General features: G+C 30.6%; 1 protein-coding gene across 2 annotated transcripts in view; it reads right to left on the bottom strand.

Moving 5' to 3' along the window:
* The window catches only part of LOC140450574 (transducin-like enhancer protein 4), a 763,102-nt gene that overhangs the window by 510,638 nt on the left and 224,500 nt on the right, over nt 1-27,964 (bottom strand). For both annotated transcript variants that reach the window (XM_072544231.1, XM_072544235.1), the window contains one exon: nt 18,696-18,793. In XM_072544231.1, coding sequence (XP_072400332.1) covers nt 18,696-18,793 — 98 coding nt within the window. The remainder of the gene's footprint in view (nt 1-18,695; nt 18,794-27,964) is intronic.

Genomic DNA, 27,964 nt, shown 5'->3' with positions numbered 1-27,964 from the left:
AGGTTGACCAGTTATAAAATAACTTGTTTTAACTTGTTCTTATTAGCAGAACTAATAAAATAAAAAATTTTAATATTAAATATATCTAATTCATGCTTATAAAAAAAATATATCTTCAGTATCATTCACAATTTTAATTCATCTGGAATAACATTAGTCCAATCGTCAGAGAGTTGACCCCTAAAAATTATACGAACAAACTGAATTTTGCAAAGAATATTAATGTTGCGACCCCAAAAAAGATGCAAAATAATTTACAACTTTTACCCCCGGGTTTCCCCTTACAGAGGGGTAAAAATGCAAAAAAAATTGATTTACCAAGAATCTGTACACCGTAGAAAAAAATGTTTCAAATAAAAACTGGAGCTGAGATAATTTTAAACAAAAATGTTTATAAGCATTGTTTGTGTAGCATGAACTGTTCTCTTAGAAACAACGCTTGAAGCGACCGTCGACTTTGGATGTCAGTTATACGAGCGAAATCAATGTTCAATAAAATTTGTATCAGCGGGACGGTAAAAATTCGATATCTTATGATCCAAATGCCCTATCGACAAAAATCAAAATGCGTTTTAAAGGAAAAGAGTGCAGCTTTCGTATGCAGTTTTTGGATTTTGCCGAGAATAAACTCAGTTTTTATAAAGGTGTTAAATAAATTAACGTGGCTCGATTTCTTTTATCTCGCGATTTTTTTCATTTTTTCCAATTCTCGTGAGATCAATAAAATTGATCACTTCCATTGACCAGTTGTAGTAAAATTTCCATTTTTAGGTGATCAGTCTTTAAAACCTATGACATGAAATTTCAATTTTCAGTTGTAGTAACAAATATGAATCATTTGTAATATGAATAAAAAACGCAGAATTTAATGTTTTACATTACAAATGATCACACGTCACGGGAAATGCATTTAGAAGACTGTTTTGGGTGTAGTTTATTGCAGAAGTTTTGTTCTTTTGAAAAACGTACGAGTGTAATTGAAAAAAAAGTTTTAATTATTTTAGATCGTTTGTTGTGTGAAAGTTTAAATCTGGCGTTTTTTAAGCATATTTCAAATGTCTCACAATTGTTTCCACAACTCAAAATTAAAATTTCATGCTTCATATTCAAATAAAACGGTTTTAAGGGTTAGTTTCTAGTAATCGAAATTTTATAGTGGCAAGTCAATGAAAGGGATATATTGTATTGATCTCATGAGAATAAAAAAATGGCAAAAATCGCGCCACATTTATTTTTTAACACCTGTATAAAATCTGAGTTTATTTGCGGCAAAATACATCTCTGAAAAGATCTACTGAGAGCTGCCACTATACCACTCTCTTAGGTTTTTTAGCCAGGAAATTTTTCGTCTTCCTATGGATCTTTTACCCTTGATTTCACCTTGCATTATGAGCCTTAATATCTCATATTTCGCACCTCTGGTAATGTGACCTAAATATTTCAGCTTTCTTGTTTTGATGTGCTTTATTACCTCTCAATCCTTTTGTAGCCTTCTGCATTTGTAACTCGTTGGGTCCATGGTATTTTCAAAATTCTATAGCACCACATCTCAAATGATTCCAACTTCTTTATATTATCCACTTTTAGTGTCCGGCTTTCCATTCCATACAACAAAGTCGAGAACACGTAGCATTTTAAGGCTCTTATCCTCAGCTCCAGAAGAATGTCTCGATTAACAAACATTGTTTTCATTTTAATAAATGCTTGTCTTGCAATTTCAATGCGTATCCTTATTTCTCTACCTTGGTCAGTGTTTCCATTTACCCAGGTTCTCAGATATTTGTAGTTATTCACTTTTTCTACTTGTTTTCTCTCGATATCTAGCCTTCCTATTGTATGTTGCTTAGAAATAATCATGCACTTAGTTTTCTTAACGTTCATTTGTAGTCCATATTTTATACTGACTTGATGCAATCTATTTACTAAGCGTTGCAGTGCTTCTGGACTGTCTGCAAAAATAGCGGTGTCGTCTGCGAATCTTATGTTGTTCAAGATTTTTCCGTTTATTGATACACCCTGTTGTTCCTCTAATAATGCTTCCTTAAAATAGCTTCGCTGTACAGATTGAATAAAAATGGGGACAGCACGCAACCCTGTCTAACACCTCTTTTGATTTCTATAGTTTCTGTATCGACATTTTCGATTCTAACCTTTGCTTTTTGATTCCAGTACAGATTGAGAATAACCCGTATAGGTCGACTATCCACATTCTTTCCTTTTAACAGTTTTACGAGTTTCTGATGTCGTACTCTATCAAAAGCCTTTTGATAATCTATAAAGCAGACATACAAACAGCAATAATTAAACAATTATTGTTGTCTCACCACAAGCAGTTACAAAATATAAATGACATAAAAATACTATATTAGTAGATACAAAAATTTATACCAAAATAACAAAGAAAACCTTACATGTCCTATCTGTTTACAAACTCTGTTTACAAGTGGGAGATGCTACAAAACTTACAAAAAATTGTTACTAGGTTATAAACTGTGACAGAATATCTGTATATCTTTACTGTATATATCCCTTTATATCTTTACAGACTCCCATAAAAGCAAACCAAAATGTTGATTTTTACTTTTCCTTTAAAATTTAAACACAAAAGTTACCTGGATTGCACTGGGGTTTTACACAAAAATGCTGGGGGTGGAAACTAGACTTCACTGGAATTTCTGGGGGTAGAACTGGGCTTAAACTCTCCGCCACACGAACAAAAACTGCATATCACACTGCGAATTATTGAGGTTGGAAGTTGGGGCACTGGAACACAAAGTTTGGAAACTTTTCTCCTTAAAAAACTGGAATAGGTAGAACTGAACACAATGGCAAAATGTGGTTATCTTTCAAAATCTCGCTTAGACTGCAACTACACATTGAACTGCTACTAAAAACTGCCACAAATCTACTTATTTTCCATAACAAAGAAACGATAAAAAAAACTGCTGCCGGCGGAGACATCAAACGTTGACAGGATCAAGTTAGATAAGTAATGGCATCATTATTTGACGTTTGAAGAAAAAATAACATTTTATGCTGCACCTAAATTTAAAAGCACTTCACTTTTAAGCATAAATCAATATTTTTTATTTTCGCTGTATACCACTTAAAAATTTTTAAATTTGATTATTGATTATTGATTTCTATGCAATGCAGAAATGTTTATGAAGAATAGTTTTTTTCATGAAATTAATAATAAAGAAATTTCCCAACTGTTGCCAACTTTTTCAGACATACTTTATACCTTACTAACAATTGAAAAACTCCTTCCCTTACATGAAGTATAAAATATAATCATATTTAGCTATGTGTATATACCTACATTAATTCATTTTAATTTTCACTTCACCATTTTATTATTTCACTTGCAATTTGTTTAACAAAACAAAAATTGTTTATTACTTTCAAAATTTGGATATATTTAATAAAGAATCGATACAGAAAATATAATAATTAATTAATTGTAATACTCCAGTTTATGTATTTTTTCCCTTAATTATTTAGATATTTATTTAAATTAAATATGTAATGTAAATGACAAATAAAATATAAAATTCGTTAAGCCGACCCTTTTTACTATATACTTTTAAATTCTGCATAAGTCAGTTCTTATAATTATTGTGATTGGAGTTTATTTGGTTTGTCGGGGTGATCATATTAAAGTCGAGTGAAAAATCAGATAAGAAGGTATCAATGAGGACCAACCCTGTATGAGCAACCTTGCTATAAAATTTATACTATCAATCATTTTCATATGTACTATAATCAAGTATAAATATATACATCATGCAATAGTTACTAACAGTTAAAACTAACTATCACTGTCTACATCTCTACAATATACATTTAGTGGTTGTAGCTTATTATAATCTTCTGTAATGATTGTAATAATTTACAATCTATGTATCTTTAACAAAATAGTTGGTTGGTTACGGTCGAGTTGGGAGGCAAACGGCTTAAAAAGTAAATCTCCAATTCCATGTTTTTAGTATTTAAACAATGTAATAGAAACTTACAAGGTGTATCTTGAAAAAGTAATTTCAATAGTAATATACTTAGGTGAACCTAAAATATTATAAGATGTGGAATAAAAGAAAACAAAAATCCAATATTTAAATCCGAAATTACAAGTTTCTTATATGTTCTTTCTTTCTTATTGATCCTGTTACAAGACTACACGAGATATAAAAAATAAAATCTAGAAAAATAATTTACAACTTAAAAATTCTTCAAGGTAATCCTGCAATAGTCTATATACAAAATACAATGGCAATAAGATGTTAAATTTACAAAATAAAAATCAAACAAGAGTTGAATGGTCGGATTCGATATATATCATGTGTTTGAATATATAGCCATCGAAAAAAATTGTAATTAAGGTAGGCCATGAGTTATCTTATTTATACGTATTGTTAGTAGCGTAGTCATCACACTAAATGATGTTACATTTATGGCTCGACACTGTTAATAAAAAGTTCGGTTATACCTATATGTTTAACAATTTTTTTTTTGAGAAAATTAAGTAAAAATCTGTTCGACACAGAAATAATTAATAAATATTACTTCAATATAGATTTAAAAGTAAACAGCGAGTGAATTAGTGTTTAACTAAATAATGTGCAAATTAGAAATGCATAGACAAGTTGTGGGCAGTTTTTAGAGACACTGTGAAATAGACAAATTCTTTAGTCTTTTGAGATTTCTACAGTGAGAATAGAATATACTATATTTCGATCAATTTTAAGATAAACTCGTGGTAAATAGTTTCAGACATGTGATCGGTAGTTGAATCGCGTAGTCGCAGCTTATCTTCTTCTTCTTCCTTTGCCCTATCCGTTTCGGACGTTGGCTATTAACAAGGCTATTTTGACTTTGTTTACGGCACCTCTGAACAGTTCGGTCGATGTTAGTCCGAACCATTGTCGCAGGTTATGCATCCATGAGTGTCGTCTTCTTCCCGGTCCCCTCCTACTGTCGATTCTTCCTTGGACTATTAACTGTAGCAGCCGGTACTTAGTATGCCTCATGACATGTCCGAAGTACTCAAGCTTCCGTTTCTTTAGCTTCAGCTTATCATTGGTTAGAAATTAAGTGCTAAAAAATTACAAGCTGCGACTACCCGACACACCCACCGATCACGTATCTGAAACTGGTTACCTCGAGCTTAAAATCTTGAAATTGAACGAAGTGTAGAATAGAATTTTGATACTTAATTAATTTAAAAATCAACTTGATGATAAGGAATTACAAAATGGGTATTACTAATAATAATTTAACAACTCATATCAAGAAAAATAGGAGACAAAACGAATTTAATGAAATTGACAAACTATATTAAGAGAGAAAAGCAGTAAAAAAGATGCTCTTTGGGAAAAAATATTTTTAACGATGAAAACAGCCACAGGAAAAGTCAGTTTAGGCATTTTATTAAAAGAGCAGAAATAAAATATAGAGTATATACAAATTTAATCAAATAATATGGAGAAGAAATACGTAACAATAATGGAAGAAGATTATTGGACTTCACAACACCCGATATAAGAATAACAAGCAAATTTTATGAACACCAAAATATAAATAAGTTACCCAGAGTAGAGCAAAGCAGACAGGAGAAATCCATAATAGATTATAGAAGCTACAAACGAGAAGATTATGAAAAAATTAGAACTATAAACAACAAACAAGGAGACAACAATATGGCTAGTAGATTTGCTACGATAATAGAAAAAATAATGCTCGATGTACTTTGGGTAATATCTAAAAATATTATTATCCAAACAATGAAAGAAGTATCCGACACTATGTGAAAAAATTACAACTTTTGAGAGAAAAGATTAAATGGAAGATATACAAGATGGGGAGCATACAAGGAACTTAGAGAAATCAGAAATCTTTAACAAAACATAGTAGGAAGGAAATGTACCAAGAAAGAGACTAGTAATTAATCTAGTGGATAATTACCTAATTAAGCCAATTTACAAAAAACGACATAACAAGAACTTTCAACAATCACAAGGGCATTACTCTACTTATAAGGCAGTATAACCGAATTATATGAAGGAATACTGCAAATCTAATTGAGAATTAGTGTTAAACTAGAACTAACACCGTAACAGAGCAGCTTTCGAAGGGAGGATTTCGTATAATAGATCGCATTGACTATAAAGGAAATTAGTACCAAAGTACAAAATACAGATCAATCTCTATTTGAAAGTGTTTTTCTAATACGAATATTGACCATAAACTTCAAATAAACATACAAAACCAAGACAGTAAACTGTATCAGAAGTATAAATATGAGATCAGAACTTTTCACCACCAAAGAATTTAGACGAACTTTTCTTTTATTGTCCTTCCCTTCATGTTCTTTCAGAAAATAAAACTTCCAAAATTTTATATCGCATTTTATTTAAACAAAAATCTGCAAAGGGAAAGACAAATGGAAAAGACGGCATTGCAAATTTTTCGTCTTCACTAAAACAGTGATATTATTATCATTATATATGTTTTGCAAATTGCACCAAAGAAAGTCCTGTTTTTTTTTAATAATTACTGCACCTAACACGCAATTTCTTTATTATTCATTATAACTAAAACATCGGTTTCACTGTCTGAGTTCTCAAACATTAGCAAATACGTCTAGCGTTTAAGCAAGAACGCATACAAGTACTTTGGAATGTCGGTAAGTACCCAGTTCTCATAAGAAACATGTAATTTGTAATACAAATAAACCTGTTCATTAAAAAGATAGCAGAGAAAAAACGACAGTTAAAGAACTCTCTATTGACCCATTTCGGCTCCTCGGAGAACAACAAGAAAGCAAGTCTCTAACAATTAGTCGATGCTATCAACTCAATACTGTTAGTATGGCTTGCCATTAAATGCCAATCTTGCAAAAAAGAGGCGATTGATTCTTCGTATAAAACTGACAATGGCACGCATTCTGGAACTTGATTTTCTTTCTTGTTATTTTATACATTCATCCATATTCCTAATGTCTTATATAGATATATATATATATATATATATATATATATATATATATATATATGTATATATATATATATATATATATATATATAAATATATTGTTATGATTGTTTATTTTGACTTTAATCTTAGTTTATTGAGCCAATAAAAAAATATAACTTATTTGTTATCAAAAGTAAAATAAAATCCTTATATTACCTGTGTTCGATGGATTCAAAAATTTTCTAGTTGTCTTTTATCGGGATAGAGAAGAAGGATAAGAATAAAAAAAAATATTATATTACAAAATTTTACGTTTCTTTATTTTATATGAACGAATAAAACAATTATCAAATTCTGTCGTTATCTTGTCAATCAGCATACAAGAAAATAAATAAATTTTTTATGATAATAAGATTTTAAATCTACATACATTTATATTAAGTGAAAACCAATTTTACTTAAATTTTTCTTTACTTGAAACAAGAAAACAACAAAACTTTAAATTTTTGATTAGCCTAACAAAACCTCAGTTCTTAAATTTGAATGCTAATGACCATGATGTCAAACCGATCCTTCACAGATATAAAATTCAATTGTACAAAACACTTACAGCTTATTTTCTTATTGAGTTGAATGTTGGAACATACCCAGAAAAATCCAGTCTCCTCAACGATGTGATCTCTCCTTTTTGGCACCTAGGCTCCTTCCTAACGTCTCTGCAAACCTGCTGCACTAACCAAAAACACCTGATGCACTTCTCCAAAAACTCAACTACTTATTAATGACACAAGGGTCTCCTTTTGTCAACTTGATGCCGTAAAACTACTTTCACAAATCTTCACAAAATGCCAACAGTAGATACAAGAACTTCTTTCAATCTACTTTCTATCTCCTTCTGCAAAACTATTCAATTCTTTTCACAATGCCGGTATCCAACTCACGAACCACGCCCTCTCTTGAGACAAACGACTGTTTTTCGATGAAAAATTATTACTGACCGTCTCCGATTCTCATGATCGGCTAACAAATTCCCATTTAAAAACGACCGTCCAATCAAAAGCTCAAATTGTGTTTACCATGATTTTGGAAAAGCCTAATTTCGGTTTCAGAGAAAAACTAAATAGCTTACTTTAAAATTGGTTTTGTCAATATACAATTTATACATATTTCAAAAGATTAGAATATGGTCATTTAATACTCGATTATACAAACAATGAAAATATTAACTTACAGGTAAAATGTCTTCTAATTCTAAACAAAGGTTTTTTGATAATTTTGTTTGAAACGGAAAAAGGTCGTTTGCCAAACAAATTTCTATTCTTATCTACACAGAAAAGAGACAGAATTGAAAACGCAGAGATTAAGCGGAGAATGGGAGTGCAATCAGACATAATCGACTATATAGAGGAGAAGAGACTATCCTGGTACGGCCACGTCAGAAGAGCGGACAGAGGACGCTGGATAAACAAAATCACAGAATGGAGCCCGATTGGAAGAAGAAAGAGAGGAAGACCCCGAAGGTCATTCAGAGTTGAAATCGACGAGGCTATGGAGAAAAGAACCCTGCGAGATGGAGACTGGAATGACAGGGAAAATTGGAGAAAACGGTTGAGTGAAGGAAGACAGTGAAAACTGTGGAAATCCTTAGTAGTAGTAGTATCTACACTAAATCTTATCTTAAATTACTATATACAATTTGTTTATATTGATATCTTAAAATTTTATTTCGATGGATTTTTTTATTTATTTTTCTTTGGTTGGGAAAGAAGAAACATAACAATATATATATATATATATATATATATATATATATATATATATATATATATATATATATATATATATATATATATATATATATATCCTTACTCGACGCAATGAGTACAAGAATGATGGTAATTTATATTGTTGATGCATAGTGGAATATAAATATTCTCAGCATCGCTCTGAATGGCTTGATTAAGCTTGGGTATACAGTTTACTTTAATTGCTATCGACACATTTAACTTCATCTTTCCTCACTAGAGGTCTCTAGTAGCATACTCTGCTGCATAGAGCTAAGATTAATACTATTATAAAAATTAATATTAAACTCACCAGTCATCCGGGTTGAACCGCGCCGATATCCATTGGACCGAGCTTTCGACATCCTCTCTGATGTCTTCTTCAGGGCTTTCGAGGTCTCAGTCTCCCGAGCCCCCAGACACTACTACACTCACTAGTGAGTCCAAGTCTGGGGGCTCGGGAGACTGAGACCTCGGAAGCCCTGAAGAAGACATCAGAGAGGAAAATGTCGAAAGCTCGGCCTAATGGATATCGACGCGGTTCAACCCGGAAGACTCGTGAGTTTAATATTAATTTTTATAATAGTATTAATCTTAGCTCTAGGTTTAATATATATATATATATATATATATATATATATATATATATATATATATATATATATATATATATATATTGTTATGATGTGTTTTTTTGTTTGAATGATGAGCAATGAGTATTTTTAATATTATAATATATAGGGTTTTTATCGCGGTTCTCAAAGAATTAGCTTGTAAGTACTTTTTTAAATTATCTTTATTATAACTATTATGAAACACACATATATATCTAACCTAGTCAATGTAAATTTAAAATAAACTATCTTTAAACTGATATTCTTATAAAACTAATTAAATTCTATAGACAATCTAAAATTTAAACAAACTATCTTCAAAATTGAAATTGTTATGACACTAACTAAATTATAGTAACAAATTTTTGTACCTTTCTTTCACTGAATGCCTAAATGAACTGTTTTCCACTAAGTATATAGATTCTAATCACCACTGAATGTCTTCGTACTTCAGTTATCCTTGTTTTTTTTTTTTTGTGAAATTACTTTTTTCAATTATCAGCTTCTACCAATTTAAGATATATTTTTCTTCACCAGCATCTATACACCACCAACCAAACCAGCAAACAGCATTTATATTTATTCTTCTTTTCAATATACCAATATCCAATTATTATAAGTTGATTTATACTAATCTCCAACCATAATATAATTTAATTTCTTCCAATATACCTTTTTTAACTTCAATAATTATTTGTGTATAATTATAAATGTGCATTAAATATATGCATAATTTTTAATCTTCATTTAACTCACTATATTAAACAATTTGACTATTTGTAACTGATTCACTGACTGTCTTGAAAATTCTGAACAATTTACTTCACTCTACTAACTTTCATAATAAACTGGCCTGACTTCTGACTAAAAACTTCCAAAAACTGCCATCTTGAATCCAAATCACGGGTATTTATATGTTTTGGATTTCTAGAACCATCTGGTAAGAGATCATGTTCCAATTTGTTCTCTTTAATACATGTCTGAATTTTCTGGAACAAACCATTTCGCAAACATGGCCATCTCCGGAGATCCAGAGAATTCCATTCTTTTCTATTAATAATTTTGTTGACATTTAGGCTTTTCAGATCAGAATATATAATTAAATTAGTAACTAACACTCTAATTTAATAAAATACACATTTCAAACAATATATTATTATAATAACCCCACTTATATTCGTATTATGATTCTTAATTTGACACTTGGAGTATGTATAGTTGGTTGCCTAGGCACATGGCTCACTTAAATCTATTTACAAAATCATAACTACTAAAATACAACTTTTTTACAATTATTATATGCTAATTTCTTAAAATGCCCTCACATAAATATATTTTTATAAAATTCTCTAGTATATAACTTATTTAAAACAACCAAATATCTAATATTATGTAGTATATAACTTATAAATTATTTTCTATAAACCCTAATCGTATCAATACCCCAAAAATAATATTTAAAATAAATAATTTACTTATTATTTTTTTAAATATTAATTTTCTCATACCTTATTAAATTTAATAAATCAAATTTTTTTTTTTTTATTTATTTAAAATGTGTTAAATACATCCCTGTTCGCTGTCTATGTCAAAACAGAGAACAACGGATCACAGTTCGGCTATTCTATGGTCAAACTGTCATGTCAAATGGAGAATGGATTTTATCAGAGAATAAAATATCACCTTAATTAAAAATATAATCTATATTGTGTTCTGTTTATTTATAGACAAAATCTAGGAAGTATTTCCATTCAAAATAACTTCATCAATATAAATTGGTAAGTTTTTCCACTTTATTATATTAGAAAGACATTTTTATAGCAATTATAGTATCTAACCCCAAATTATGATTTTTAGGGTACCAAACAATTTCCATATGTACAAAATTCAAAAAGTATGATGTCAAATTTATTCACAACAAAGAAATCTACCATCTATCTATGAAATGGATCTATCAGTAAGTTTTTTTTTTTTAAATTCTTTTCTTTGTTTAGTTGACATATTGGGCATTGGTTAGTAATTTCTTTTGCTATACTTATGTCATTCTTTGCAAAATAATTGTCCCTAAATAGCATCCATAACTTTCTTGAACCAATATGCATATAATTGTTATGTAAATTTTTCAATATTTTCTTTGCTAAAGTTCTAGTTATTACATATACTTCTATGCCATTTATTATTTTATAATATACCCCATCTTTCCTAAGGACTTTTTGTTTTTCACTCAAATTGATCTGATCTCTTATAATTTCTTCTTTAGAATATAATCCAGTACTTTCTACTAATTGATTTAATCCAATTTTTATTGTTCGCTGCCCTTTTTGTGGTGTATTTTCTAACCTTGATAAAGCATCTGCCACTATATTGGATTTTCCAGAAATGTATTTGATTTCAAAGCAGTATTCACTAAGTATTAGACTCCACCGATGTATTCTACTGTTTCCATATTTGTTATTTAATATAGATGTTAAAGCTTGGTGATCTGTTTCTATTGTAAATTCATTACCCAACAAATAAAATCTTAATTTTGTGACACAGTGTATTATACTTGCTAGTTCTAATTCTGAAACTGAGTAACCCTTTTCATGTGGCTTTGTAATTCTTGAAATGAATTGTATTGGGTATTCGACCCCATCATGTATTTGTAATAATACCCCTGATAATCTCTCTATTGATGCATCTGTTCTTAATATGAATGGCTGTGTGTAGTCAGGATAGTATATTTTCAAATTTGACAGAAAAATGTTTTTAATTTCTTGGAATGCTAGTTCTCTTCTCTGATCCCATCTCCATTTTACACCTTTTCTCAGTAGTTCAAGTAATGGAATTTCTTTTATACTTAGATCTGGTATCATCTTTTTATAATAATTAATTATTCCAATGAATCCTCTTAAAGTTCTTAAATTGTGTGGTGTTTTATATTTCTGAATGACTTGTGTCCGTTCTGGATCCATTTCGATTCCCTTAGTGTTAAGTTTATAACCTAGATATATTACTTCTTTTTGAAAAAATGTACATTTTTCTTGATTTATTTTTAGTCCAATTTTGTCTAATCTATTTATTATAATTTTTAGGTGTTTCTCATGATCTTCAGCCGTTTTAGAAAAAATTAATATATCATCAATGTAGTGAATTACAAAATGTTCATATTGATCCAAAATATCATGAAGACATCTACATAGAGCACTGCAAGATGATTGAAGTCCAAATGGTACTACTTTGAATTGATATACTACTCCATCTATCTGAAATCCTGTATACTGTCTACTTTTTCTTTCTAGAGGTATTAACCAGAAACTATGCTGTAAATCGATTTTAGTGAAAAATGACATTCCTGTAATTCTTCCTAATATTCCATCTATACTCATTGGTGCTTCAAATTGCTTTTCAGTAATCTTGTTAATATTCCTTGCATCCAAACATAACCTGATTTCACCTGATCTTTTTCGTACTACTACTATGGGGTTAATAAAACGTGTGTCTGCCTTCTCAATGATCCCATCTTCTAACATATTATTAATTGTTTTGTTTACTTCTTCTCTGTATTTATATGGTATTGGGTATGATTTTGTTTTAAAATCTTTTTCTTCTTTAACTTTTATACTATGGATATAATTTTGTGCAATTCTATTTTCTTTATTGACAAATCCCTTGTGTTGCTGCAATATGGAAATGACTATTGATTTATATTCTTCAGGGCAATTTAAAACTTTCATCATATCTTCTTCTTTACAAATAAAATTATTCTTCATTATGTACTCATTATTCCTTGCTTCCAATTTTACGCACTCCGCCTCGTAGGCATCCATCTGCTTAAAATTTCCATTCCTTAAATATTCACTACAATAATTATTCTTTACATTCTTCTGGGACATTTCCCTATCATCAAAATACATTTCTTCTTCATAAACATCATTATTTTCTTTTAATAATATCCTATCAACTCTTATTCCTTCTTCTACCTCATCTTTCTGCATAAATTTAATTATTTGCCCTTCCAAAGTTACCATTTTTTCTTCAAAATCTATCTTTACTTTCTTCTTTTCCAATTCATCATTTCCCATTAATATATCAACACATAAATCCTTGACAATAAATCCTTGCATATTAATTTCTTTATTAAGAATATTAATTTTAAAATTGGCTAGTTTATCAATTTCACCCAACTTCTTATTATTTGCACCAATAATTTTAATTTTTGGAATCTTTATTATATCTGATAGTTTTAATGTATTAAAAATAAAATTCTCCGAGACTAAAGTACTTTCTGACCCAGTATCTATCATAATCTTAATCATTTTATTTTTGGCCAAAGCATTTATATAAATTAAATTAATAGATTCAATAATTTTATCTTCATCTAAAGAAATAAATTCAGAAGGTTTTTCATAATAGCAATGGCCTAACTTGTAATTCAGAAAGTTTACTGCACAAAATTTTGATTATTAGAATTGTCAGATTGTATCTGACCACTTGGATCTGATGTCCTATGTCTTTCCCTACTATGACTTCTACTCACATTTTCTTGCCTTGTACTACTTCGTTCCCTGTCTTCGCAGCTTCTATTCCTTCGAACACAATTTACCTGTCTATTATAGTTAGGTCGCTCTGTATTTCTTCTATTGTTAAAATCTTGTTTATTATTATTAGTACTGTTATTAAAATGTTGTCTATTATAACTAGTATTGTTATTAAAATTCTGTCTATTTTGATTACTATTATTATTATTAATATTTTGTAAACTATCAACATATCTATAATTATTATATGATTGTCTATATTGTTGATTATCATTTCTATTATATTGAAAGTTACTATTGTTTTTTCTGTTATTATTATTACTTGTCATATTGCCTCTTTGTATTCTTTGAATAAAATTAATAAAACTATCTATTGTTTGAATATTTTGTACAGTTACGGTTTGCACAACATCAGCATCAAAATGTCTAGATACATTTAAGACTGTTTCATCCTCTCTAAGTGGTGGTTCTAAATATTTTGCAACTGTTATCAATTTCAATGCATAATCTACCATATTTGATTTTAAATTTTGATTATACTTTCCAAAATATAGAATTTCTCTAAACTTGGCTTGCTCTAATTCACCCCAATAATAATTTAAAAATTTATTTTCAAATGTTTGAAAATTATCTAAATCATTCTCAATACTAGCAAACCAAGTTGCTGCATTGTCATTTAATGTCACTCTAATATAATCTTTAATATCATTAATATTATTCACAAATCTTAATTTATGTTTTAAACTATTTATGTATACTCTAGGATGCAAATTTTTTTTATTACCAGAGAATTTAATCCCAGTCTCATTTGTTAAATTTAAGTAAGGTCTCCCTATGTCTCTCATTTGTGAAATATCATCTATTCTCTGTTCCACATTTCTTATTTGATTACTATTTATTTGGATATTTTGTTGTATATCGTCTAATTTTTCTTCTGTGTTTCTCCTGTCTTCGTTAATTTTTACTTCTAAGTTACATTTCTGTAACTCTATTTTCTGTTCTATATCTATTTTATTATCTTGAATAATCCTCTTTACTTCTGTCCTCTCATTGTCTATCCTTTTCTTGTAGTCATTCCGTATACTTTTTATTTCATTTGCTACTTTTTTCTCTGCAGCTTCAAGTTTTTTATCCATTTGTTTTTCCATTTGTTTTACAATTTTATTATTATTATCTTCTATTTTCTTTTCTAATTTTCTATAATTCTCTTCCAATTTCTGTTCCATTTTTTTCATGTCTTCTTTGACTTCTTGTGAATTCTGTTCCATCTTTTGTTCTATTTTTTTCATGTCTTCTTTGACTTCTTTTGAATTCTCTTCCAATTTTTTTATGTCTTCTTTGACTTCTTTTGAATTCTCTTCCAATTTTTTTATGTCTTCTTTGATTTCTTTTGAATTCTCTTCTATTGTCTTTTTCATCTGCATCATTAATGACATCAAAGCTGCCATATTGACATTTTCCTCTCTTTCTGGATTCATTTCTGCAGTATCTTGTGGAACTTGAACTAAACTCTCCTCTTGTATAGGTTGTGTTTCTACTTCCACATCTTCTTCATTCTTTTTGCTTCTTGTACCTTTCTTTCCTTGAGACATTTTGAGACTTTACTTGTTCAAATATAATTAAAATAAATTCTATAATTTTTCCTTTCTACTGATAATTAATTTAATTATATGAGAGCACTTATCTTCCCAAACTAATTCTTTTAAATAGAGAGCCACCGCGTTGGGTGCCAAATTGTTATGATGTGTTTTTTTGTTTGAATGATGAGCAATGAGTATTTTTAATATTATAATATATAGGGTTTTTATCGCGGTTCTCAAAGAATTAGCTTGTAAGTACTTTTTTAAATTATCTTTATTATAACTATTATGAAACACACATATATATCTAACCTAGTCAATGTAAATTTAAAATAAACTATCTTTAAACTGATATTCTTATAAAACTAATTAAATTCTATAGACAATCTAAAATTTAAACAAACTATCTTCAAAATTGAAATTGTTATGACACTAACTAAATTATAGTAACAAATTTTTGTACCTTTCTTTCACTGAATGCCTAAATGAACTGTTTTCCACTAAGTATATAGATTCTAATCACCACTGAATGTCTTCGTACTTCAGTTATCCTTGTTTTTTTTTTTTGTGAAATTACTTTTTTCAATTATCAGCTTCTACCAATTTAAGATATATTTTTCTTCACCAGCATCTATACACCACCAACCAAACCAGCAAACAGCATTTATATTTATTCTTCTTTTCAATATACCAATATCCAATTATTATAAGTTGATTTATACTAATCTCCAACCATAATATAATTTAATTTCTTCCAATATACCTTTTTTAACTTCAATAATTATTTGTGTATAATTATAAATGTGCATTAAATATATGCATAATTTTTAATCTTCATTGAACTCACTATATTAAACAATTTGACTATTTGTAACTGATTCACTGACTGTCTTGAAAATTCTGAACAATTTACTTCACTCTACTAACTTTCATAATAAACTGGCCTGACTTCTGACTAAAAACTTCCAAAAACTGCCATCTTGAATCCAAATCACGGGTATTTATATGTTTTGGATTTCTAGAACCATCTGGTAAGAGATCATGTTCCAATTTGTTCTCTTTAATACATGTCTGAATTTTCTGGAACAAACCATTTCGCAAACATGGCCATCTCCGGAGATCCAGAGAATTCCATTCTTTTCTATTAATAATTTTGTTGACATTTAGGCTTTTCAGATCAGAATATATAATTAAATTAGTAACTAACACTCTAATTTAATAAAATACACATTTCAAACAATATATTATTATAATAACCCCACTTATATTCGTATTATGATTCTTAATTTGACACTTGGAGTATGTATAGTTGGTTGCCTAGGCACATGGCTCACTTAAATCTATTTACAAAATCATAACTACTAAAATACAACTTTTTTACAATTATTATATGCTAATTTCTTAAAATGCCCTCACATAAATATATTTTTATAAAATTCTCTAGTATATAACTTATTTAAAACAACCAAATATCTAATATTATGTAGTATATAACTTATAAATTATTTTCTATAAACCCTAATCGTATCAATATATATATATATATATATTCCCTGCCCCATTAGACTCACCATAAAAATTTCATTTCTTTTATTTCAATCGCACTGAAAGTATGTTTACTTGGATACTAAGGTGTTGAATGGGTTGCATAACTATTGGGTACATAGTTACGTAGAAAATGGTATAAATTTTTCTTAGAATTGTCAAAAATTTACAGATGGCAGTAGAAGTGTGGAGTAACTAATTGTTTTACAATTTGAGTTTTTTACTTAAAACAAAGATTTGTGGTCAGTTTATTTAAAATTTGCACTATGGATTCAGGATCAGGATATATAGATCAGTAGTGCAAATAATTCTTGTACCCAAACTCGTCCAACGGATTTTTTTTGTGTCAATTAACGGCACTGTTTTGATCCAACAGACCAGACCATTGTAAATATATCCACAATTATTACACAAATCATTTTAATTTATCATTATTTGTTAACGTTTAGTATATAGACCTGATAGATATGCAACCCATACTTTTTTAATTTGTTTTTTTTTATTTTTATTAATTTAAAAAAAATTTGTACTTAACATCTTGTCTATATTTTTCAACTTTTTTTCCCTTTTTAATTTTATTTTTTCTCTCAGCACATAATACAATGATTCGTTTAATTGAATTATGAGGGATATCTGTTATTAAAGAACCAATCATTTTCCAGCGCACATCTCTTCAAAACTCGTAATCTCTTAGACGTAGTGTAAACACCGTTTTTATTTCTTCGCGGTTTTATTATAATAGCTATGCAAATCTGAATTTTTTTTTATTTTAATTACATGGAACTTATCGCACTGTGTTATTTGCCACCGCAAACAAATCGATTAAGTGGAAGAAAGAAATCAAGCATTCATATTTCAATGTCAAGTCGGACACCATGAAAATTTTAACAGAGTCGGCTGTATTTATATAATTGTTTATGGTAATAAATTAAGGTATATATACATAGCAAAATACACTCACCGGCATAAAAAACGGAGAACTTTGATTTTTAAAATAAAAACTAAAAAAAATAAAATAAAAAAATTTTAATTCACATTAAACTTTTATGTGTTTATAGCGTAAACACAAATGAAACAAACTGTTTTAAGAAGTTCTAATAAAAATTTAACTTTTGAACAAATAACTTTCTGTAGATCATAGATAGGACACTTGGATCAAAAGATCGAATTTTTACCGTCGAGCTGATACAAATTTTATGGAACATTGATTCAGCGCGCGTAACTGACGTTCAAAATCGACAATCGCTTCAAGCGTTGTTTTTAAGAGAACGGTTCATTCTACACAAAAAGTGCTTATAAACATTCTTGTTTAAAATTATCTCAGCTACATTTTTTATTTGAAGCATGTTTTTCTAGGGCGTACAGATTCTTGGTAAATTGATGTTTTTGCGTTTTTACCCCCTACGAGGGTGGTTTTAGAGGTAAATCGGAGGTAAAAGTGGTAAACTTTTTTGCATCTTTTTTGGGGTACCAAAATTAATATTCTCGGCAAAATTCAGCTTGTTCGTATAATTTTTACGGGTCAACTCTCTGACGACTGGCCTATATAATTGTCGTTACAATCAATTGTGGCTTATTCCCATATAAACATAGTATTTAATTTTTCTTGAATTTTTCCTCAGAATACGAGTAAATTTTCTATAGATAAAAGATAACTGCCAAAATAAAAAAAATACTTACTTGTGGTATTGTGCCTGAAGAAAGCTAAATTCTTCTTTTATTCTATCACACGATTCTCCAACAGTAAATTTGAACGGTTGACCCGGTTGCGGTGGCCCCTGAAAAACAAAAAGCAGTTCGTTAAATAAATTAAGACAGAAAAAAAATCAGAATTGACAGTGAAAACAAAAATATTTCTGTAACACATGGTGTTACATATTTTTTATTCTTTTTATATATGATACGTGACTGATTTGTACAAATATCAGATAGAAGTATTTTACTGACTTTTTATTATTTTCATTAATTAAATACCAACAATATAGATTATATTCTTATCAACGCGCTCAGCTTGTGGTTTCCATTTCCCTGTTAGTTTATTGTTATTGTTTGTCCGGTTTAGTCGAGAGATTTACAATATGTAATTATTAGTATTGCCGCACTATTGACTGGAGAATTAATTACATATTGTTTGGCTCTTGGATAAGTGGTTTCTGAGGTCCGCCATAGACAGAACTGATCGGACCAGAGCTGGGGCGTATACGGGCTAGTTGAATTTCATATATTTAGTGATTGAAGAATAAAAAATAGAAAAGAGAAAGATTCAGAATAAATTTCACATGTATTTGTTTTTTATCAATGTCACAATTTTTTCACTGTCATCTTAAATAAAAGAAATTGTGTTCATATCTGAAGCCTTCTCCAAAAATACCCATTCTTCGTATAAAACTCCGCAATACTTTATGCTTTGTCATCGGGGTATTATTCGACTTAATACCATCGGTGGTTTATCACTGTTGCAGTTCAAATTCAGTTTTTATAATGATTTTCAGTGCGATCGTCGCATTCTTTGAAATCGTCTTTATGCCGTTGAAATATTGCCCTTACATCAGAATTTTCAGATTATGAAATACGAAAAAAACTAGAGTGTGCTGTCACATTCTTCTGATGAGGAAACCAGTCGTTCATATTCCAAAAATGTCGTTTTCTTCCCACTGCACCACGCAATCTTTTTTTAAGTTGAATTTAAAATTATTAACGTAATTCAAAAAAACAATTAAACATAACCCCTCGGAAGCTTTTATTGTGACTGTTGTTTTGTCTACAAACTCACGGTTTATCACTGGCGAGTTGATAATTTAAAGCATATTTTCATCATTAGCGAACATTTGCACGTTGTGTAGAGCGATTTGATATGATACATAATAGGAATGAGCAAAATGAACAGCAAATAGTAATGTATGAAGTGGTAACTGATCAACTTAACAGAGTACAAATTCTTCACGTTACCTTATATACAGGAGCTCACACATAAAATAATACGGATATTAAGACCATATACGAGTACGAATATTAAAATAGCTAATAAGACTATGTTAACAAATAACTTTATTTTTTCGAAATTAAAATTCAAAACATCTACGGAGTGGTTTCTGATGTGGTATATAGTATCCCTTGTAGAGACTGTAATAAAATCTATATTGGTTAGTCCTCAAGACGTCTGAAAGACCGCATCGTATCTCACAGGAATAATGGTGTTGGGCATTAAAGACAGATGTTGCTTAGCGAAACATGCAAAAAAGTTGAGTCATAGTATGAGTTTTTGGCAATAAAGAGGAAATTGAACAAAAGGCTTTTTCTGGAGATGGCATTCATAGCTAAAACTGAAAATGACGTAAATAAGACACCTGATATACAAAATTCAAGTGAAATGTGAAATCTATTCTTTTTTGTTGTTTTTGGATAAATAAATTAAATTTCTGTGAAAGTCAAATTAAAGGTTAAACATCAGCAGTTTCAGACAGTTTAGTAATTTTATTATCATATACTGAATAAATGACAGCTCAAATCACCAAATAAATGATCACACAGTATAAAGTGAGAAAAAGCATAACAAAAAGAAATTTTCCACAATCAATTTGACAGCGTCACTGATATTTTCAAGATTGTTTCCGGTACCTGTCATCTGGATATTACTATAAACTGGCGTAGACTACATGATCATGTAAAATCAACGATATAATATACTAAGGATAGAAGATGTTGACATTTTTACATGTAGGTGATCAACGACGGAACTGTCGTCACATTATCAGCTGCAATGTCCGACGTGAATTTGACAGGTGATTATTGTGAATATAGTTGTCGATATTTTATTGTTTAACAGGTAGCATTATCTGTTAAGTCAATAATTTAAGGTATTCGTTTTGGTAAATCAATATATTCGTTAAATTTTTAATATTTTGCATCCAGTCACATCAGTGGCGTGCGATGCGCAACTGCGTACCTGTAAAATATATACGTTTTATGTTTTTAGAATGGAGCTGCACGCTTACTGACTTAAACCCTTATTCCTATTCCCCAACCCCTGATCGAACATGGGCGGTATAACCCTAACCGAACACACAACATAACACCATTGGCCTGGAGGAAATGCCTAGCTACTATAACTGGAGTAAACCGGCTGGTTCAAACGCTATAGCCATCAGTCCTAGCACTGGACTCGGGTCGATAGCATATTCACCTTAAACAACGTACAAACCGGACGGGCCAACGGACAACGACCAAAGCTATGGAATAAGGACTTAATGATGGAATTGCGATTGGGAACCTGAAATGTCCAAACCATACTGCAGGCAGGCAAAATGCAAGGTATTGTCCAGAAAATACGAAGTAACATAGCTTCTCTCCCAGAAATCATATTTAAAGGGTATAGATGTATAAATAAAAAAGACTACAGTTTATACTACGGCGGAACAGAAAGACGAGGAAACTTTGCAACTAGCAAAAATGTCTAGGCAGTAAAAACCAGCTAGGCAGAAATGTCTACAAAGAAAGGGCATATGAAGAACTAAGAAGGGATGCAAGGAGAATATATAGAAAGAAAGAGAGAGAAATGCTAAATAGAAAAATACAACAGAAGAATAACAGGAGAAAGAATAGAAAATTTTACAAGGAAACCAAGAGATACACTCAAGGACACATGACAAGAATAGTGTGCAAGAACAAAAACGGGACAATTATCAGCGAGAAAGAGGAACTAATGAAAAGGTGGAAAGAGCATTTTCAAGAGCTCTTAAACCCAGAAAAAGTACAAAACTAAGAAGAAGAAATAATTCATCACGCATCGGAACAACTAGTTGAGGAACCAACATTAAAGGAACCTGTATACGTCATAAAACATCTGAAAAATAACAAAGCGTCTGGAACAGATGGAAAAACTGCAGAACTGATAAGGAATGGTTGACATGTGCTATGGAAACGTATCCATAAACTAATCTGCCGCATATGGACACTAGGCAGGATTGGAAAGTAGAAAGCATATTTCCATTGTTCAAGGGGCGAGACAAACGACTCTGCGAAAATTATAGGGGCATAACAGTGTTAAATGTCACCTACAAGGTATTATCAGGAATTATATAAGCCGCCTTGAATCATTTTCGCCGCCTCGAAATAAATAATTGGTAAATACCAATGTTGTTGGTAAAAACAACTATCCATATTAGAAAAACCGAAAAAGTTAAACTTATAAAAATGACTTTGGAGAATTGAAAAGCCATACCAGAATAGATGGAGATATAACAGAGGCATTTACTATTGAAAATCGAGTTAGACAAGGTGATACCTTATCAACAACACTTTTTAATCTAACTTTTATAAGCTGTTGTCAGAAAACTAGATATGAACTGCTGTATTAATACAAGATCCACTCAAATATGCGCATACGCTGATGTTGCCATAATAAACCACAATAGAAGGGTATTAAGTGAAAAAGCTATAGATTTGAAACGAGAAGCCGCTGCATTTGGTCTAAATATAACTGAAAGGAAATCAAAATATATGGAGTGTACAAGGTCGAATCGACATGAGAATCTGAAGGTAGACAACCTTACTTACGAATATGTCTCAACCTTTCCTTACCTAGGCACAATAATAAATGACAGCTACAACGTCAGTCAAGAAATACAACCACGGATTCTTAGCGGTAGGTAATAAGTGCTTTTCTGCCTACAAATACTTAAGGAAAAGTAAGTTACTGAATCGTACAGTAATTAGACCAGTGGTCATTTATGGACGTGAAACGTGGACCCTTTCAAATACTGATGAAATCAATTGAACATATTTGAGCGCAAAATATTAAAAAAGATATTTGGACCAACACATTGTACACCCCAAGGAAATAGGACAAGAGGAAGGCCCCGTAAAAGGTGGGTAGACGATGTAGAGGAAGATCTTAAAACCATAAACATCGCGCAGTGGCGAAGGAAAGTATCCGACAGGCCAGAATGATGGAAAAACGTTTTTAAGCAGGCCCAAGACCCACAAAGGGTTGTAGCGCCATCAGAAGAAGAAAAGGAAGATTTGTTTTTATATTATAAAAATATTTTTTTTTATTTTACAATGTTATACGTCGTTATATCTTTTATTCAAATGTAAATAACAACAAAGAGGTTCTGAGAAGGATGAATAAACAAATAGAAGTTTTAAATATAATTAAAACAAGAAAATTGGAATATCTTGGACATATTACACGTGGAGAGAAATACACCTTGCTCCAACTGATTATACAGGGAAAGATCCAAGGAAAGAGAAGCATAGGGAGGCGTAGAATGTCATGGCTGCGCAACCTGAGAGAGTGGTACGGATGTACATCAAATGAACTTTTCAGAGCAGCCGTCTCAAAAGTCCGAATAGCTATGATGATTGCTGACCTCTGCCGCGGAGATGGCACTTGAAGAAGAAGAAATAACAACGAAAGTAAATAATTGTTGTACGTATATATGTACCAAAAGAATTTTTTTCGTACAACACTGACATTCCGGAAACAAGAGTCGGCCATTGTTATCAGCTACTTTGGACGCAAATATTTATTCATAGGTTCCATCCTTAGTAGATTACATCGTTGTATGAAATTTTAGTTTTATCAATAAATTGTTAATCGTTGTTCTTAAGCTTTATTTATTGTTGTATAATGAAGTTTTTAATAATGAGGTTCTTAAATAATACCACTGTTACATTAAGATTCAATTACACCTTTGAGACTAGGCATTTTTTTGTCTATGATAAAAAAATGACAAACAATTGTATTAACCTTTCAAATTTATCATAAAGCAAGTTATTAGATTATAAAATATTGACTGTATCTTCAACTGTAATACTTTTTATCCTTGTATCTGAAGATGTATGCGACTATATACTAGTTGGTTCAAAGAAAACGTCTTTTTGTTTTGATTCGACTGTACACCCTGTGACTCTAAACAAATAGTATATAATACATACGAGAATATATATATATATATATATATATATATATATATATATATATATATATATATATATATACATATATATATTCGAACTTGTAAAACAATACTTGATCTCACCCTCAGACATTCTAGGAAGTTTCGATTTTGGTTGCCATGTAATGATTTGATGATCCCTTTTTAATAGTTATATTGTGATTGGAATGGTAGGTATTTCAAATATCTCTTGGTGTGTTATTTTGTTCCTCCTTTGATATTAACATATTTAGAAATGAAAGTGAGCTAGTTTTTTCCTTTGCCATTGTAAAATGGACGGATTCTTGTTTGTAGTTGATATTAAAATAAGTAGATATAAAAAACAAAGTTTAAAGCCATTTACAGGGTGAAATTTTGTTTATTATGTAATAGCTTATTAATTATGAATCCTTCACTCCCACAACTAAATATCACCTGCGATGATAAAAATCTCGTTCACATATATTATAAAAGACATTTAAATAAATAAAGATCTCATTATTTACGCTACATATTTGCAGAAAGGTTAATGTGAAATAAACAGTTAGCTCTAACAAAAGTTCTAGGAAGAAGTTATCTGATTTGAAGAACTAAAAAATGTGTCTTCGCACTGAATGACGGTATTGTTCAAAGAATACGAACAGTTAACGGTCTTGTCGAAGTTCATTCGACGGAAGGAAAGAAAACAATGGCGTAACAGAAAGTATATTGATAGATTTAATAATAAAAATTAGAATTATAAGTTACTGTGTGTTTACTCTAGAACTAAATCAGAACCTTATTTTGAAGTAGTTTTGACTGGCATAATTGAAAATTGTGATGAACAACAAATTACTAAACCAATCTAACCAGTGATTTATAAATTTTAAATTATAGATCAATCCAAAGAACCGCACGCAATAAAAAATTTTAAGAAATGGATAAGTACCCACCAAAAAAAGATATCAAGTCGTCTTATTTTTCTTCTTCCCTCTCTTTCTGTATAGACGTATTTGACTTTTTAACTTTCGGAGTATACCATGGTTTCATAAATTGTCTGACGACCGTTTTCTTGGCATTTCCCTATTTTTATTACTCTGTATGATGTCAAACCGTTGATACATGTGTCTTATTTGTTCTACTGTGGATTTCTTACTAAAGAAAAACTGAAACAAGAAATTAATGCAAACCTAGAATCCACACTGGAATCAATTGATGGTGATGTAGAACAACACTGGCAATTCTTTAAAAATGCAATTATCGAACCAAGTCGCAGAGAACTCACAACAACCAGATGCAAGAAAGGAGATTGGATGACAGAAGAAATCTTGGAAATGATGGAGGACAGAAGAAGGCAAAAGAATATCAACATAACTCAGTATCAACAGCTGCATAATCAAATAAGAAGGAAAATAAGAGAAGCTAAAGAGACTTTTTCGCTGGAAAATGTCAAGAAATAGAAGACTTACAAAACAAATCTGATAACTTCAATCTCCATAAGAAAGTTAAAGAATTAGCTGGGGTAGCAAAACAAAAAACCTCAAGCATACTATTGGACACACAAGAAACCATTTTAGTGGAGACAAAACAAAAATGAGAAAGATGGAAAGAATATATAGAGGAATTATTCCATGATCAGAGACAGGAAAATACATATGAAGATAATCAGAGTAACGACAAGGAAACCGAAATAACAACGTCAGAAGTTATGCATGTAGTAAAGTCCATGAAAAATAATAAAGTTGCTGGTCCAGATGAAATAACAAGTGACTTGCTAAAACTGGTCAATGAAAAAAACATAGATCTTTTAGTCCAACTACTGAACACAATCTATAAAACAGGAATCATTCCACGTGAAATTCTGACATCAACATTTATTTGTCTACCAAAGAAAGTAAATGCCAAAGAATGTAGTGATTATCGAACGATCAGTCTAGTGTCACATACCTTAAAAACCCTGCTAAAAATCATCCATAATAGAATACACGCTAAGCTGGAGATGGATAATAGTGATTTCCAGTTTGGATTTCGGAATGGAGTTGGGCACAAGAGAGGCACTATTTTCTTTTAACGTGCTGACCCAAAGATGTTTGGATGTTAATCGAGATCTTTATGTATGCTTTATAGACTACAACAAGGCATTCGATAAGGTAAAACATGACCGACTCAAAAACAAGAATCTGGATATGAGGGATGTAACATTGATATCAAATTTATACTACAGCCAACCATCAAATGTGAAAATTGAAAGAGAAGTGTCAGAAGAAGTAAGGATAAGGAGAGGGGTCAGGCAAGGTTGCATACTGTCGCCGTTATTGTTTAATGCTTATTCTGAAGAAATCATACAAGAAGTTTTGGTAAACGAGACAGTCGGCATAAAAGTGAACGGAAGTTTAATTAACAACATTAGGTATGCCGACGATACAGTCATAATGGCTGACAACTTGAAAGACTTGAAAGAATAATGAACAAAATATTAAGATATAGTGGAGAATACGGACTCTCTCTTAACATCAAAAAACCAAATTCATGAAAATTAGTAAGAACAACAATACAAACGAAATATTAACGGTAGGCGGCCAGCAGATTGAGAGAGTAAAAAGATATACTTACTTGAGAACGATAATCACAGAAAATACCGATTATACTGCAGAAATAAGAGTCAGAATTGAAAAAGCACGTGCCAACTTCGTGAAAATGAAAAAGATTTTATGCAGCAAAGATCTGACATTGGCCCTCAGAATAAGGATAATTAAATGCTATGTACACAGTGTACTCTACTATGGAGCTGAATCATGGACATTAAACCGGAATACAATAAATCGACTTAACGCGTTTGAAATATGGACATTTAGAAGATTGTTAAGGATTCCATGGGTAGATAGAGTCACGAATACAGAAGTGTTAAGAAGAATAGGCAGAGAGAGGGAAATGGAAAATACAATAAAAAAAGGAAATTGCAATATCTCGGACATGTGATGAAATTCAAAAGATACAACATCTTGAGACTCATAATTCAAGGAAAAGTAGAGGGTAGGAGAAGCGTAGGAAGAAGATGCGTTTCCTTGTTGAAGAACCTGAGAGAGTGGTTTGGTTGCAGCTCAAGGCAATTGTTCAGCGCAGCTGCCTCGAAGGTCAGAATAGCCATGATGATTGCTAACCTTCGTCGAGGAGATGGCACTTAAAGAAGAAGAAGTGGATTACTTTCATTTCTACTGCTTCCAATAACCTTTGTATTATATTCGTGTCTAGTCAGATCTCAGCAGTATTCGATATATCTAATCGGCCAAACCAAAATTTTGTATAATCTTGTTTTTACTTTTGTTGGTACAAACTTATTTGCCAATTGAAGGAATTTAGGCACATAATATTCTGTTTGTCTTGGTTATTTGCTACTTTATTCTTTGTCCTATCATTTCACACCGTATCTTACCAACTACTTTGTTGTTCTTGTATATGTGTTTTACTATTTTGCCGTAATAAAAAAGGTTCTGAAACTGTTTTCTTGTAACATGTTTAATTACTTGGCCTCGTCCTGTAGAAAAATAGCCATAAAATCGTAGATGATGTGTTTTTAACCTTATATTAATCCATTAATGTCGGTATATTTTTATTGCTCATATGCCACATTCTGTTGGTGAGTTTGCTACACAGTTTTCTTCATTAAATAAGATAAGAGCTGCTTCTTTGACTTTTCTCTTTTTGCTGACTGTTTCTTTCATGCTTATTTATTCTAACACTTAGTGGTCTTGAGGTTTCCCCCACATAAAAATTGCTGCAAGTTATTTTATATATGTAGTTCCTTAATCTCTCCCATGTGTTGTTTGGTTTGGTTTTGGACAGAATAGATTCTAGTGTGTTAGTTCTATTGAATATTGTGATGTATTTATTTTCTATTATTCTTAATTTTTATGATAATCCCTATAAAAAGAATCATGATTGTAGCTGTCCGGAAGCGTGGTATTTTTCCATACTGCTTCTGCCTGGTATGAACACTTTATTTTATACATGAAGTTCCTTAATCAATCTCCC

Source organism: Diabrotica undecimpunctata, chromosome 1 (assembly GCF_040954645.1).
Source record: "Diabrotica undecimpunctata isolate CICGRU chromosome 1, icDiaUnde3, whole genome shotgun sequence".
Classification (NCBI taxonomy): domain Eukaryota; kingdom Metazoa; phylum Arthropoda; class Insecta; order Coleoptera; family Chrysomelidae; genus Diabrotica; species Diabrotica undecimpunctata.
Note: the sequence above shows the minus strand (reverse complement) of the source record. Positions and strands in the feature narration are given on the sequence as shown.